The sequence below is a fragment of the Taeniopygia guttata genome, chromosome 31 (assembly GCF_048771995.1).
Source record: "Taeniopygia guttata chromosome 31, bTaeGut7.mat, whole genome shotgun sequence".
Lineage (NCBI taxonomy): Eukaryota > Metazoa > Chordata > Aves > Passeriformes > Estrildidae > Taeniopygia > Taeniopygia guttata.
Window position 1 is genome coordinate 1,995,647 of NC_133056.1, and position 12,899 is coordinate 2,008,545.

General features: G+C 66.7%; 2 protein-coding genes across 2 annotated transcripts; both read right to left on the reverse strand.

The window, feature by feature from the left end:
* Window positions 1–310: 310 nt before the first annotated feature.
* STIP1 (stress induced phosphoprotein 1) lies at window positions 311–12,456 on the reverse strand. The gene is made up of 14 exons (XM_072920305.1): window positions 12,362–12,456; window positions 10,074–10,283; window positions 9,026–9,167; window positions 8,158–8,299; window positions 6,510–6,672; window positions 5,516–5,642; window positions 5,332–5,434; window positions 5,123–5,243; window positions 4,953–5,049; window positions 4,728–4,852; window positions 4,117–4,153; window positions 3,020–3,123; window positions 1,902–2,074; window positions 311–529 (listed from the first exon to the last, which is right to left on the reverse strand). Exons 1-14 carry the CDS (start codon window positions 12,449–12,451, stop codon window positions 457–459), a joined length of 1,707 nt encoding a protein of 568 aa, XP_072776406.1. The 5' UTR covers window positions 12,452–12,456; the 3' UTR covers window positions 311–456.
* LOC140681031 (uncharacterized) lies at window positions 11,043–12,155 on the reverse strand (the record flags this gene model as incomplete). The annotated part of the gene is made up of 1 exon (XM_072920186.1): window positions 11,043–12,155. A coding segment is annotated over one exon (1,113 nt), but the record flags the coding sequence as incomplete, so codon positions are not given.
* Window positions 12,457–12,899: the final 443 nt, after the last annotated feature.

Below are 12,899 nucleotides of genomic sequence, written 5' to 3' on the forward strand. Positions count from 1 at the left end.
ACCCCCAAATCTTACTGGGGAGGGGGTTTGGAGCCCCCAAATCTTACTGGGGAGGGGGCTTGGAACCCCCCAAATCTTACTGGGGAGGGGGCTTGGACCCCCAAATCTTACTGGGGAGGGGGCTTGGACCCCCAAATCCTTCTGGGAGGGGCTTAGAACCCCCAAATCTTGGTGGGAGAGAGTCAGACCCCCCCAAAATCTTTGTGAGGAGGGGGTTTGGAGCCCCCAAATCTTTCTGGGAGGGGCTCAGACCCCCCCCAGTCCCACCCCGGGGGTCCCACCCCCGCCCAGAGTGGGACCCCAGACCGGGTCACTGCTCCGCTCTTTATTGGGGGTGGCAGCGCCCCAAAACCGACAGCAGGGATGGGGGGGGGGAGGGGCAGCGCCCCCAGACCCCCCCCAGGGGTGGGGGTGTCCCCGGGGGGGGCCCAGGGGGGTCCCCGGGGATTTTGGGGGTCACCGGATGGCGATGAGCCCCACGTCCATCAGCTTCTGGATCTTCTGCGCGATCAGCGGGTTCTTGAGGTGCCTGGGGGGACACGGGGGCGTCACCCGGGGACAGCGGGGGGGCACGGCTGGGGACAGCCTGGGGACACCCTGGGGACACCCCGGGGACACCCTGGGACACTTCGGGGACACCCTGGGGACACCTCAGGGACACCCTGGGGACACCCTGGGACAGTTGGGGACACCCTGGGGACACACTGGGGACACCTCGGGGACACCCTGGGGACAGCCTGGGGACACCTTGGGGACACCCAGGCATAGTTGGGGACTCTCTGGGACAGTTGGGGACCCTCTGGGGACACACTGGGGACACCTCGGGGACACCCTGGGGACAGCCTGGGGACACGTCGGGGACACCCAGGCATAGTTGGGGACCCTCTGGGGACACTCTGGGGACAGTTGGGGACACCCTGGGGAGCTCTGGTGGCCCTGTGGGGACTCATCAGCTGCTCCAGGTGGCCAACGCCACCCTGCCACCACCTTGGGGACACTGGGGGACCCTCAGTGCCACTCCCGGACCCTGGGGACCCTCATGGATCCTTCAGTGCCACCCTCTGCCACCCTGGGGACCCTCAGTGCCACCCCCAACCACCCTGGGGACCCTCAGTGCCACCCCCACCATGTCAGGGACCCCTCAGTGCCACCCCCCATCACCTTGGGGACCCTCGGGGACCCTTCAGTGCCACCCCCAACCACCTCGGGGACCCTCAGGGACCCTTCAGTGCCACCCTCTGCCACCTTGGGGACCCTCAATGCCACCCCCAACCACCTTGGGGACCCTTCAGTGCCACCCCCAACCACCTTGGGGACCCTCAGGGACCCTCAGTGCCACTCCCAGCATGTCGGGCACCCTCAGTGCCACCCCCCAGCCCTGGGGACCCTTGGGGACCCTCAGTGCCACCCCCAACCACCTTGGGGACCCCTCAGTGCCACCCCCAGCCCTGGGGACCCTCAGTGCCACCCCCCACCACCTTGGGGACCCTCAATGCCACCCTGTGCCATCTTGGGGACCCCCGGTGCCCCCCGTGCCCCCCGTGCCCCCCGTGCCCCCCGTGCCCCCGGTGCCCCCCGTGTCCCCGGTGCCCCCCGTGCCCCCGGTGCCCCCCGTGCCCCCGGTGCCCCCCGTGCCCCCCGTGCCCCCCGTGCCCCCCGTGCCCCCGGTGCCCCCCGTGCCCCCCGTGCCCCCCGTGCCCCCCGTGCCCCCGGTGCCCCCCGTGCCCCCCGTGCCCCCCGTGCCCCCCGTGCCCCCCGTGCCCCCGGTGCCCCCCGTGCCCCCGGTGCCCCCCGTGCCCCCCGTGCCCCCCGTGCCCCCCGTGCCCCCGGTGCCCCCAGTGCCCCCGGTGCCCCCGGTGCCCCCGGTGCCCCCCGTGCCCCCCGCGCCCCCGGGCACGCACTCGCTGAGGGCCTGGGGGTCCTTCTGCATCTGCTCCAGGATGAGGCGCATGGCCGGGTCCCCCATGATCTGCTGCACCTCGGGGTCGGCCAGAGCGCGGCGCCGCAGCTCCTCGGGGGGCTCCGAGCGCTGCTGCTGCGCCCGCACGCAGCGCCGCTGCCCCTCGGCGGCTTCCTGGGGGGCACGGGGGGTCAGAGAGGGGCATTGGGGGGCACAGGGATCCTCGGGGGGCTCCGAGCGCTGCTGCTGCGCCCGCACGCAGCGCCGCTGCCCCTCGGCCGCCTCCTGGGGGGCACGGGGGGTCAGAGAGGGGCACGGGGGGGGCATTGGGGGGCATTGGGGGGCATTGGGGGCATTGGGGGCATTGGGGGGCATGGGGGGCATTGGGGGGCATGGGGGGCATTGGGGGGCATTGGGGGCATTGGGGGGCATTGGGGGGCATTGGGGGGCATTGGGGGCATTGGGGGCCATTGGGGGCATTGGGGGGCATGGGGGGCATTGGGGGGCATTGGGGGGCATGGGGGGCATTGGGGGGCACGGGGGTCTGGGGGTGCCACAGGGATCCTCGGGGGGCTCCGAGCGCTGCTGCTGCGCCCGAACACAGCGCCGCTGCCCCTCGGCCGCCTCCTGGGGGGCACAGGGGGTCAGAGAGGGGCACGGGGGGGGCATTGGGGGGCATTGGGGGTCAGAGAGGGGCATTGGGGGGCACGGGGATCCTCGGGGGGCTCCGAGCGCTGCTGCTGCGCCCGAACACAGCGCCGCTGCCCCTCGGCGGCTTCCTGGGGGGCACAGGGGGTCAGAGGGGGGCATTGGGGGTCAGAGAGGGGCATGGGGGGCATTGGGGGACACGGGGGGGTCAGAGAGGGGCACGGGGGGCACGGGGGTCAGAAATGGGCCAGAGAGGGGCATGGGGGGCACTGGGGGTCAGAGAGGGGCATTGGGGGTCAGAAATGAGTCAGAGAGGGGCACAGGGGGGTCACCAAGGGGCATAGGGGGTCAGAGAGGGGCATGGGGGGGTCAGAGGGGGGTCAGAGGGGGGCATGGGGGTCCCGGGGGGTCCCGGGGGATCCCGGGGGGGTCCCGGGGGGGTCCCGGGGGTCCCGGGGTCAGCGGGGTCACCTTGCAGGAGGGGTCGAGCTCCAGGGCGCGCTGATAGACCTCCATGGCCTTGGTGTAATCGCGCATGGCCTCCAGCGCCGCCGCCTTCCGCGTGTAGCCCTTGACTGGGGACACGGGACAGGTCAGGGGTCACCGGACAGGTCAGGGGTCATGGGGACACAGGGGGGACAGAGGGGACAGGTCAGGGGTCACAGGGACACGGGGACAGGTCAGGGGTCACGGGGACAGGTCAGGGGTCATGGGGACAGGTCAGGGGTCACGGGACAGGTCAGGGGTCACGGGGACAGGTCAGGGGTCATGGGGACACAGGGGACAGGTCAGGGGTCATGGGGACAGGTCAGGGGTCACGGGGACAGGTCAGGGGTCATGGATACACAGGGGACAGGTCAGGGGTCACGGGACAGGTCAGGGGTCACGGGACAGGTCAGGGGTCACCAGACAGGTCAGGGGTCATGGGGACAGGTGAGGGGTCATGGGGACAGGTCAGGGGTCATGGGGACAGGTCAGGGGTCACGGGACAGGTCAGGGGTCATGGGGACACAGGGGTCATGGGGACACAGGGGACAGGTCAGGGGTCATGAGAACAGGTCAGGGGTCATGGGGACACAGGGGTCATGGGGACAGGTCAGGGGTCACGGGGACACAGGGGACATGGGGACGGGGGGACGTGGGGACAGGTCAGGGGTCATGGGGACACAGGGGACGTGGGGACAGGTCAGGGGACACAGGGGACACGGGGACAGGTCAGGGGTCATGGGGACACAGGGGACATGGGGACAGGTCAGGGGTCACAGGGACAGGTCAGGGGTCACGGGGACAGGTCAGGGGTCATGGGGACACAGGGGACAGGTCAGGGGTCACGGGGACAGATCAGGGTTCATGGGGACACAGGGGACACAGGGGACAGGTCAGGGGTCATGGGGACAGGTCAGGGGACACGGGGACACAGGGAGGGACACGGGGCACAGGCAGAGCGGGACGAGGAAGGCGCACACAGAGCAGGAGGGGGTGAGGATGATGAGGATGATGAGGATGATGAGGATGAGCGGAGGAAGGGCGGGGCCTGTCCCCCGTGTCCCCCCCTGTCCCCCACTCACTGAAGGTGGGCTCCAGCCGGATGCACTCCTCACAGTCCTGGGGGAGAAAGGGGGGTCAGGAGGGTCCAGGAACCCCAAACTGAGCCCTGACCCCACAAACTACCCCCAAAGTGCCCTTGGTCCCCAAAATCCAGCACCCCGGGCCCTTTGTCCCCAAAATCCACCCCAGGACTCTCAAACCAATCCTAAGTCCTTCACCAAACTGGCCCCCACCCCTCAAACACCCCCAGGACCTTTAAAACCAGTCCCAAACCCCCCAAATCAGCCCCCAGATCTCCAAATCAGCCCCCAGGACCCTCGTGCACCCCTAAAATCACCCCAGGACCCTCAAATCAGTCCCAAACCCTCAAATCAGTCCCAAATCCCCCAGCCCCAGCCCCAGGACCCTCAAACCCAGCCCAAAATCAGCCCTCGGGATCCTCTTACACCCCCCAAACCAAACCCCAGGACACTCAAACCAGTCCCAAACCAACCCCAGGACCCCCAAACCAGCCCCAAACCAACCCCAGGACCCCCAAACCCAGTCCCACACCCCCCAGGACCCCCAAACCCAGTCCCAAACCAACCCCAGGACCCCCAAACCCAGGCCCACCCCCCCGGCCCCCCCAGACCTTGAGGGCCAGCGGGAACTCGAGCAGTTTGGTGTAGCAGGCGGCGCGGTTGCTGTAGAGCCGCGCCTCGTGCGGGTTGCGCCGGATGGCCTCGCTGTAGTGCTTCATGGCCTGGGGGTAATCCCCTAAAACAGAGCCCCCCTCGCTCTCAGGGGGTGCCCCCCAGACCCCCAGAGCCCCCCCAGACCCCTCAGAGCCCCCCAGACCCCTCAGAGCCCCCCAGACCTCGCTGGAAGCACTCGTTGCCTTTGTTCTTCTCCTCCAGCGCCAGGTCGGGGTCGATGTAGGCCAAGCGCTCCTGCTCCTTCAGGATCTTCTCAGCCTGCAGCGGCGATTTGGGGGTTCGGGGAGGGGCTCAGGGGGATTGGGGACCCCCCGTGTGCCCCCCACGTCACCTGCTGACACTTCTTGAGCACGTCGGGCGTGCGGTGCTCGGCCAGGGATTTGTTGTAGAAGTGCACGGCGTCCTTGTAGCGCTCCTCGCGGAAGTACGAGTTCCCGATCCGCGCGTACGCCCTGGGGGCACGGTGCAGTTTGGGGGGCACGGGGATGGTTTGGGGGCACAGCAAGGACCCCCCCAACCCTCAGAGCCCCCCAGACTCACTTGGCGATCTGCCGGTAATCCTCGCGGTTCTCCCGGCCCACCTCGATGGCGCGCTCGCACAGCGCCCGGCACCGCTCGTACTCGCCCGTCTCGAAGTACACGGCTGCCAAAAGAGGGAAATTTGGGGTTCAGGGGGGGTTTTGGGGTTCGGGGGGGGTTTTGGGGAGGTTTTAGGGTGACAAACCTGCTTGGTTGGTGACATAGGTCATGTTGGTGGGGTCCAGCTGCTCGGCGCGGGTGTAGTGCTCCAGGGCTGCGGGGAACTCCTTGCGCTTGTAGGCGGCATTGCCCAGCTCCTTCTCCCGCTGCGCCTGAGAGGGAACCCCAAAACCGGCTGGAATCACCCCAAATTTCACACCCAGACCCTCCCCTCATCACTCAGCTCCTTCTCCCGCTGCGCCTGAGAGGGAACCCCAAAACCGGCTGGAATCACCCCAAATTTCACACCCAAAAAACCAGCCCCTCATCACTCAGCTCCTTCTCCCGCTGCGCCTGAGAGGGAACCCCAAAACCGGCCGGAATCACCCCAAATTTCACACCCAAAATCCGGCCCCTCATCACTCAGCTCCTTCTCCCGCTGCGCCTGAGGGGAACCCCAAAACCGGCTGGAATCACCCCAAATTTCACACCCAAAAACCGGCCCCTCATCACTCAGCTCCTTCTCCTGCTGCGCCTGAGAGGGAACCCCAAAACCGGCTGGAATCACCCCAAAACCGGCTGGAATCACCCCAAATTTCACACCCAGACCCTCCCCTCATCACTCAGCTCCTTCTCCCGCTGCGCCTGAGAGGGAACCCCAAAACCGGCCGGAATCACCCCAAAACCGGCTGGAATCACCCCAAATTTCACACCCAGACCCTCCCCTCATCACTCAGCTCCTTCTCCCGCTGCGCCTGAGAGGGAACCCCAAAACCGGCTGGAATCACCCCAAAACCGGCTGCAATCACCCCAAATTTCACACCCAAAAACCCGCCCCTCACCCCACAACCTGGCTGGGACCCTCCCCAGATCCCACCTCCTCCTCCAGGACCCCAAAACCTGCCCCACAGCCCCCCCAAATTCCCCTCAATGCCCCCAAAACTCCCCCCAAGCCCCGCGGGGGTCTCCTCCTGCTGCCCCTCAGCTGCGGGGGACTGTCCCCAGTGCGATTTTGGGGACCCCTCCCCTCACCCCCTCACCTCCTGCTTGTTCTGGGGGAGCTCCTCGGTTTGGGGGGGCTTGGAGGGTGGGGGTGGGGGTGGGGGGGGAGGGGAAGGGGCCTCCTCCTCCTCCTCGGCGCCGCTCAGCTCCACCCCCAGCAGCACGCTCAGCGTCGTCATCACCCGCGGGTCCTGCAGCTTCCTGGGGGGGGCAAGGGGGCCTTGGGGGGCTGCACCCCGAAATTCCCATCCTGAAACTCCCCTGAGGGGCTGCACCCCGAAATTCCCATCCCAAAACTCCCCCGAGGGGGCTGCACCCCGAAATTCCCATCCTGAAACTCCCCCGAGGGGCTGCACCCCGAAATCCCCATCCTGAAACTCCCCCGAGGGGCTGCACCCCGAAATTCCCATCCTGAAACTCCCCCAAGGGGCTGCACCCCGAAATTCCCATCCTGAAACTCCCCCGAGGGGGCTGCACCCCGAAATTCCCATCCTGAAACTCCCCCGAGGGGCTGCACCCCGAAATTCCCATCCTGAAACTCCCCCCGAGGGGGCTGCACCCCGAAATTCCCATCCCGAAACTCCCCCGAGGGGGCTGCACCCCAAAATCACCATCCCAAAACTCCCTCCGAGGGGGCTGCACCCCGAAATCACCACCCCAAAACTCCCCCGAGGGGGCTGCACCCCAAAATCACCACCCCAAAACTCCCCCGAGGGGGCTGCACCCCAAAATCACCACCCCAAAATTCCCTCCGAGGGGGCTGCACCCCAAAATCCCCATCCCAAAATTCCCCCGAGGGGTGCACCCCGAAATTCCCATCCTCCATTTCCCCCAAGGGGGCTGCACCCCAAAATCCCCACCCCAAAATTCCCCCCAAGGGGGCTGCACCCCAAAATTCCCATCCTGAAACTCCCCCGAGGGGGCTGCACCCCGAAATCCCCACCCCAAAATTCCCTCCGAGGGGGCTGCACCCCGAAATTCCCATCCTCAATTTCCTCTGAGGGGGCTGCACCCCGAAATCCCCACCCCAAAATTCCCCCGAGGGGGCTGCACCCCAAAATCCCCATCCCAGTCCCCCCAAGGCTTTTCTCAGCCCCTCAAAACCCTTCTCAAACCCCTCCCAGCCCCCCAAGCCCCCCCCCAGCCCCCCAAAATCATTCCAAGCCTCTCCCAGCCCCCCCAAATTCTTTTCCAGCCCCCCAAGCCCCCTCCCCAGCCCACCCAAACCCCCTCCCAGCCCCCCAAACCCCCTCCCAGCCCCCCAAAATTCCTTTCCAGCCCCCCAAGCCCCCTCCCAGCCCCCCCAAACCCCCTCCCAGCCCCCCAAGCCCCTTCCCAGCCCCCCCAAAACCCCTCCCCAGCCCCCCAAAATTCCTTTCCAGCCCCCCCAAGCCCCTTCCCAGCCCCCCAAGCCCCTTCCCAGCCCCCCCAAAACCCCTCCCAGCCCCCCTAAAACCCCTCCCAGCCCCCCTAAAACCCCTCCCAGCCCCCCAAGCCCCCTCCCCAGCCCCCCAAGCCCCCTCCCCAGCCCCCCAAAACCCCTCCCAGCCCACTCAAACCCCCTCCCAGCCCCCTCAAGCCCCCTCCCAGCCCACTCAAACCCCCTCCCAGCCCCCTCAAGCCCCCTCCCAGCCCACTCAAACCCCCTCCCAGCCCCCCAAGCCCCCTCCCCAGCCCCGCACTGACGCCCCCAGCTGCCCGGGGTCGCTGCGCAGGGTCTCCAGCAGCCGCCGGTACTCGGGGTCCCCCAGCAGCCCCCGGGTCCGGGGGTCGGCCTCGAGCCGCGCCAGCAGGTCGGGGGCACTGAAGGGGTTCAGCATCTTCCGCGCTGCAACGGGGGCACAGAGGCTCAGGCACCCCAAAAACCCTCCCAGGGATTCCCAATTCCTGCTCCCAACACCCCAAAGGCAAATTTATTCACCTCCCTGGGACCTTGAAACTCTCCGGGACGCTCAAAACCTTCCAGGGCCGCTCAAAACTGCTCCAGGGCCACCCAAAACTGCTCCAGGGTCACCCAAAACCCTCCAGGGCCACCCAAAACTGCTCCAGGGTCACCCAAAACCTCTCCAGGACACCCAAAACCGCTCCAGGGTCACCCAAAATCTTTCAGGGCCACCCAAAACCTCTCCAAGTCACTCAAAACCTTCCAGGGCCACTCAAATCCTTCCAGGGCCACCCAAAACTGCTCCAGGGCCACCCAAAATCTCTCCAGGACACCCAAAACCTTCCAGGGCCACCCAAAACCTCTCCAAGTCACTTAAAACCTTCCAGGGCCATTCAAATCCTTCCAGGGCCACCCAAAACTGCTCCAGGGCCACCCAAAATCTCTCCAGGACACCCAAAATATTTCAGGGCCACCCAAAACCTTTCAGGGCCACCTAAAACCTCTCCAAGTCACTCAAAACCTTTCAGGGCCACCCAAAACTTCTCCAGGACACCCAAAATCTTTCAGGAACACTAAAACCTTCCAGGGCCACCCAAAACCTCTCCAGGACACCCAAACCCTTCCAGGGCCACCCAGACCCCGTCCAGGACCCCCGGCAGCCCCCCGTACCCGCCAGCCGGGCCTCCACGCCGCGCAGGCCCTGCAGGAGCTGCTCGTTGCCCGGCTCCCGCGCCAGCCCCTCCTCGTAGGTGGCCTTGGCCTCCTCCAGGCGCTGCAGGAACTCCAGAGCCGCCGCCTTCCGCGAGTACCCCTGGGGACACGCGGGGGTCACACCCCGACCCGGCCCTGCGGCCCCCGGGACCCCCAGCCCGGCCCCCCATGGTCAGAGCCCCAGATCAGCCCCCCCAGACCCCATAGCGGCTGTACAGACTCCCCAAATCAGGCCCCCATTCTGTCCCCCCATGACCCCACAGGGGCTGGACAGACCCCCCAAATCAACCCCCCATTCTGTCCCCTAAATGATCCCATAGAGGCTTTACAGACCCCCCAAATCAGCCCCCCATTCTGTCCCCTAAATGATCCCATAGAAGCTGTACAGACCCCCCACATCAACCCCCTGTGACCCCATAGGGGATGTACAGAGCCCCCAGATCAGCCCCCCATGACCCCATAGAGGCTGTACAGAGCCCCCAGATCAGCGCACCACCCCATCCCCCCAGGATCCCTGTACCCCCTGACCCCCACACACCCCCTGTACCCCCTGACCCCCACACACCCCCTGTACCCCCATCCCCACACACACCCCCTGTACCCTCATCCCCCCACACAGCCCCCGTACCCCCATCCCCCCTGTACCCCCCTGTACCCCCATCCCCCCACACACCCCCTGTACCCCCATCCCCCCACACACTCCCTGTACCCCCATCCCCCCACACACCCCTGTACCCCCATCCCCCCACACACCCCTGTACCCCCATCCCCCCACACACCCCCTGTACCCCCATCCCCCCACACACCCCCCGTACCCCCACACACCCCCTGTGCCCCCCTGTACCCCCATCCCCCCACACACCCCCTGTACCCCCATCCCCCCACACACCCCTGTACCCCCACACACCCCTGTACCCCCATCCCCCCACACACCCCCGGTACCCCCATCCCCCCACACACCCCCTGTACCCCCTGTACCCCCCGTACCCCCATCCCTCCCCGGCACCTTGGCCCAGTCGGGCCGCAGCTCCAGCGTCCTGCACGCGTCCTGCAGGGCCCGCCCGTAGTCGCCGAGCCGCGCGTAGGCGGCCGAGCGGTTGCTGAACAGGACGTGGTTGTTGGGGTCCCGCGCGATGGCGGCTGAGTAGTGCCCCACGGCCGCCCCCACGTCCCCCGCTGCCAGAGCCCGGTTCCCCCGCTCCTTCAGCTCCTGCGCCTGCGGGACGGGACGGGGACACCGGGACAGGGGGAGAGGGGACACGGGGACACCGGGAGAGGGGACACGGGGAGAGGGGACACGGGGAGAGGAGACACGGGGAGAGGGGACACGGGAACGGGGAGAGGGGACACGGGGAGAGGGGACACGGGGAGAGGGGACACGGGAATGGGGAGAGGAAACACGGGAATGGGGAGACACGGGGAGAGCAGGAACGGGAACGGGGAGAGGGGACACGGGGAGAGGGGGAACGGGGACGGGGAGAGGGGACACGGGGAGAGGGGACACGGGGAGAGGGGACACGGGGAGAGGGGGAACGGGGACGGGGAGAGGGGACACGGGGAGAGGGGACACGGGGAGAGGGGACACGGGGAGAGGGGACACGGGGAGAGGGGACACGGGGACAGGGGACACGGGGACAGGGGACACGGGGACAGGGGACACGGGGAGAGGAGAGGAGACACCGGAACAGGGAGAGGAGACACGGGGAGAGGAGACACGGGAATGGGGAGAGGGAGAAGAGACGGGAACGGGAACAGGAGACAGGGGAACGGGGAGAGGGAGAGGAAGCACAGGAATGGGGAGAGGAAACACGGGAATGGGGAGAGGGGACACGGGAATGGGGAGAGAAAACACGGGAATGGGGAGAGGGGACACGGGAATGGGGAGAGAAAACACGGGAATGGGGAGAGGAAACACGGGAATGGGGAGAGGGAGAAGAGACGGAAACGGGGAGAGGACACACGGGGAGAGGAAACACGGGAACGGGGAGAGGGGACACGGGGAGAGAAAACACGGGAATGGGGAGAGGGAGAAGAGACGGGAACGGGGACAGGAGACAGGGGAACGGGGAGAGGGAGAGGAAGCACAGGAATGGGGAGAGGAGACACGGGAATGGGGAGAGGGGACACGGGAATGGGGAGAGAAAACACGGGAATGGGGAGAGGGGACACGGGAATGGGGAGAGGAAGAAGAGACAGGGGAACGGGGAGAGAAAGAACGGGAATGGGGAGAGGGACAGGAGGAACGGGGATGGGCAGAGGGAGAGAGGAAGAACGGGAATGGGGAGGAGAGGAAGAGGAGGAACGAGAATGGGGAGAGGAGACACAGGGAGAGGAAGAGGAGACAGGGGAACGGGGAGAGGGAGAGGAAGCACAGGGATGGGGAGAGGAAACACGGGAATGGGGAGAGAAGCAAAGGGAATGGGGAGAGGAGCAAAGGGAATGGGGAGAGGAGCAAAGGGAATGGGGAGGAGACACGGGGAGAGGAAGAGGAGGAACGGGAATGGGGAGAGGAAGAACGGGAATGGGGAGAGGGAGAAGAGGAAAGGAAATGGGCAGAGAGAGGGGAAGGGGAGGCACAGCAATGGGGAGAGGAACAGAGGAAGAACGGAAATGGGGAGAGGGTGAGGAAGAGGAGGCACGGGAACGGGAAGGGAGGAGGAGGAAGGAGAGGAGGGAGAAGAGCGAAGGGTGCGAGGAGGATGAGGAGGATGAAGGAGTCAGGAGGACGAGGAGGATGAAGGCGCAAGGGAGACGAGGATGAAACCGAGAGGAAGATTAAGATAACGAAGGAGCGAGAAAGACGGAAAGGAGGAAAGTACGAGAAAGATGAAAATAATGAAGAGCCGAGGAAGATGAGGAGGATGAAGAAACAAGGGAGCGCAAGGGGCAGGCAGAGGCAGAACAGCGACAAGAGGGGCGAGGCAGAAGAAATAGGTGAGCAAGGCCGGAAGGATGAAGATGAGGGAGATGAGGGAGGTGAAGATGAAGCAGAAACCAGGAGGAAAAGCAGAAAAAGAGAAAGAAGAAGAACGTGAGGAAAGAGGCGCTCCCCAGACACCCCAAACCCCTCAGGGAGCCTCAGCTCCCCTCAGCTCCCCTCAGCTCCCCTCAGCCAAGGCCGACCCGCCCCGAGCCCCCTCAGGGCCCCGCCATCCCCTCAGAGCCCCCCGAGCCCCGCTCGGGACCCCCGTAGGAGCCGCTGGGAGGCGGATCCAGCCCCGGATCTGCCCCGGAGCTCTCCCGGTGCCTCCGCCCGTCCCGGGACCCCTCAGGGCCGCCCCCCCCCCCCCGAACCTCCTCCATGGCCGCGGCTCCGCTCGCGCCGCTCCCGCGCCGCCCTCTGGAAGCTGCTAGAACCCCGCGGCCACGCCCCCCAAGCCCCATTGGCCGCGCCGCCCCCGCGCGCTCTCCCATTGGCTACCGCCCGCGCCGCCGCCTTCCCATTGGCTGCCGCCTGGCAGCGGGGCGCGTCCCACTGCCAGACCCGCGTCAGGGGCCGCCCCCCGCGCGCTCCCATTGGACGCGGCTCCCCGGCGCTGGGCGCCCATTGGTTGAGCGCCTCGGGGGCTTCTGGAATTTTCCTCTTCTCCCATTGGCTGCGGGGCGGTGCTGAGCGCAGCGCGCGCGGGGCGGGGAGTGCGCCCCCTGGCGGCGCGGAGGTCCGGCTGGGAAAGGAGCGAGGGGCGGAGCTTGCAGAAAAGAGGCGGTGCTTGTGTTAAAATGGGCGGTGCTTGCACTAAAAGGGGTGTGGTTTGCACTAAAATAGGCGGAGTTTGTGTTAAAATGGGCGGGACTTGCACTAAAAGGGGCGGTGCTTGCACTAAAAGGGGCG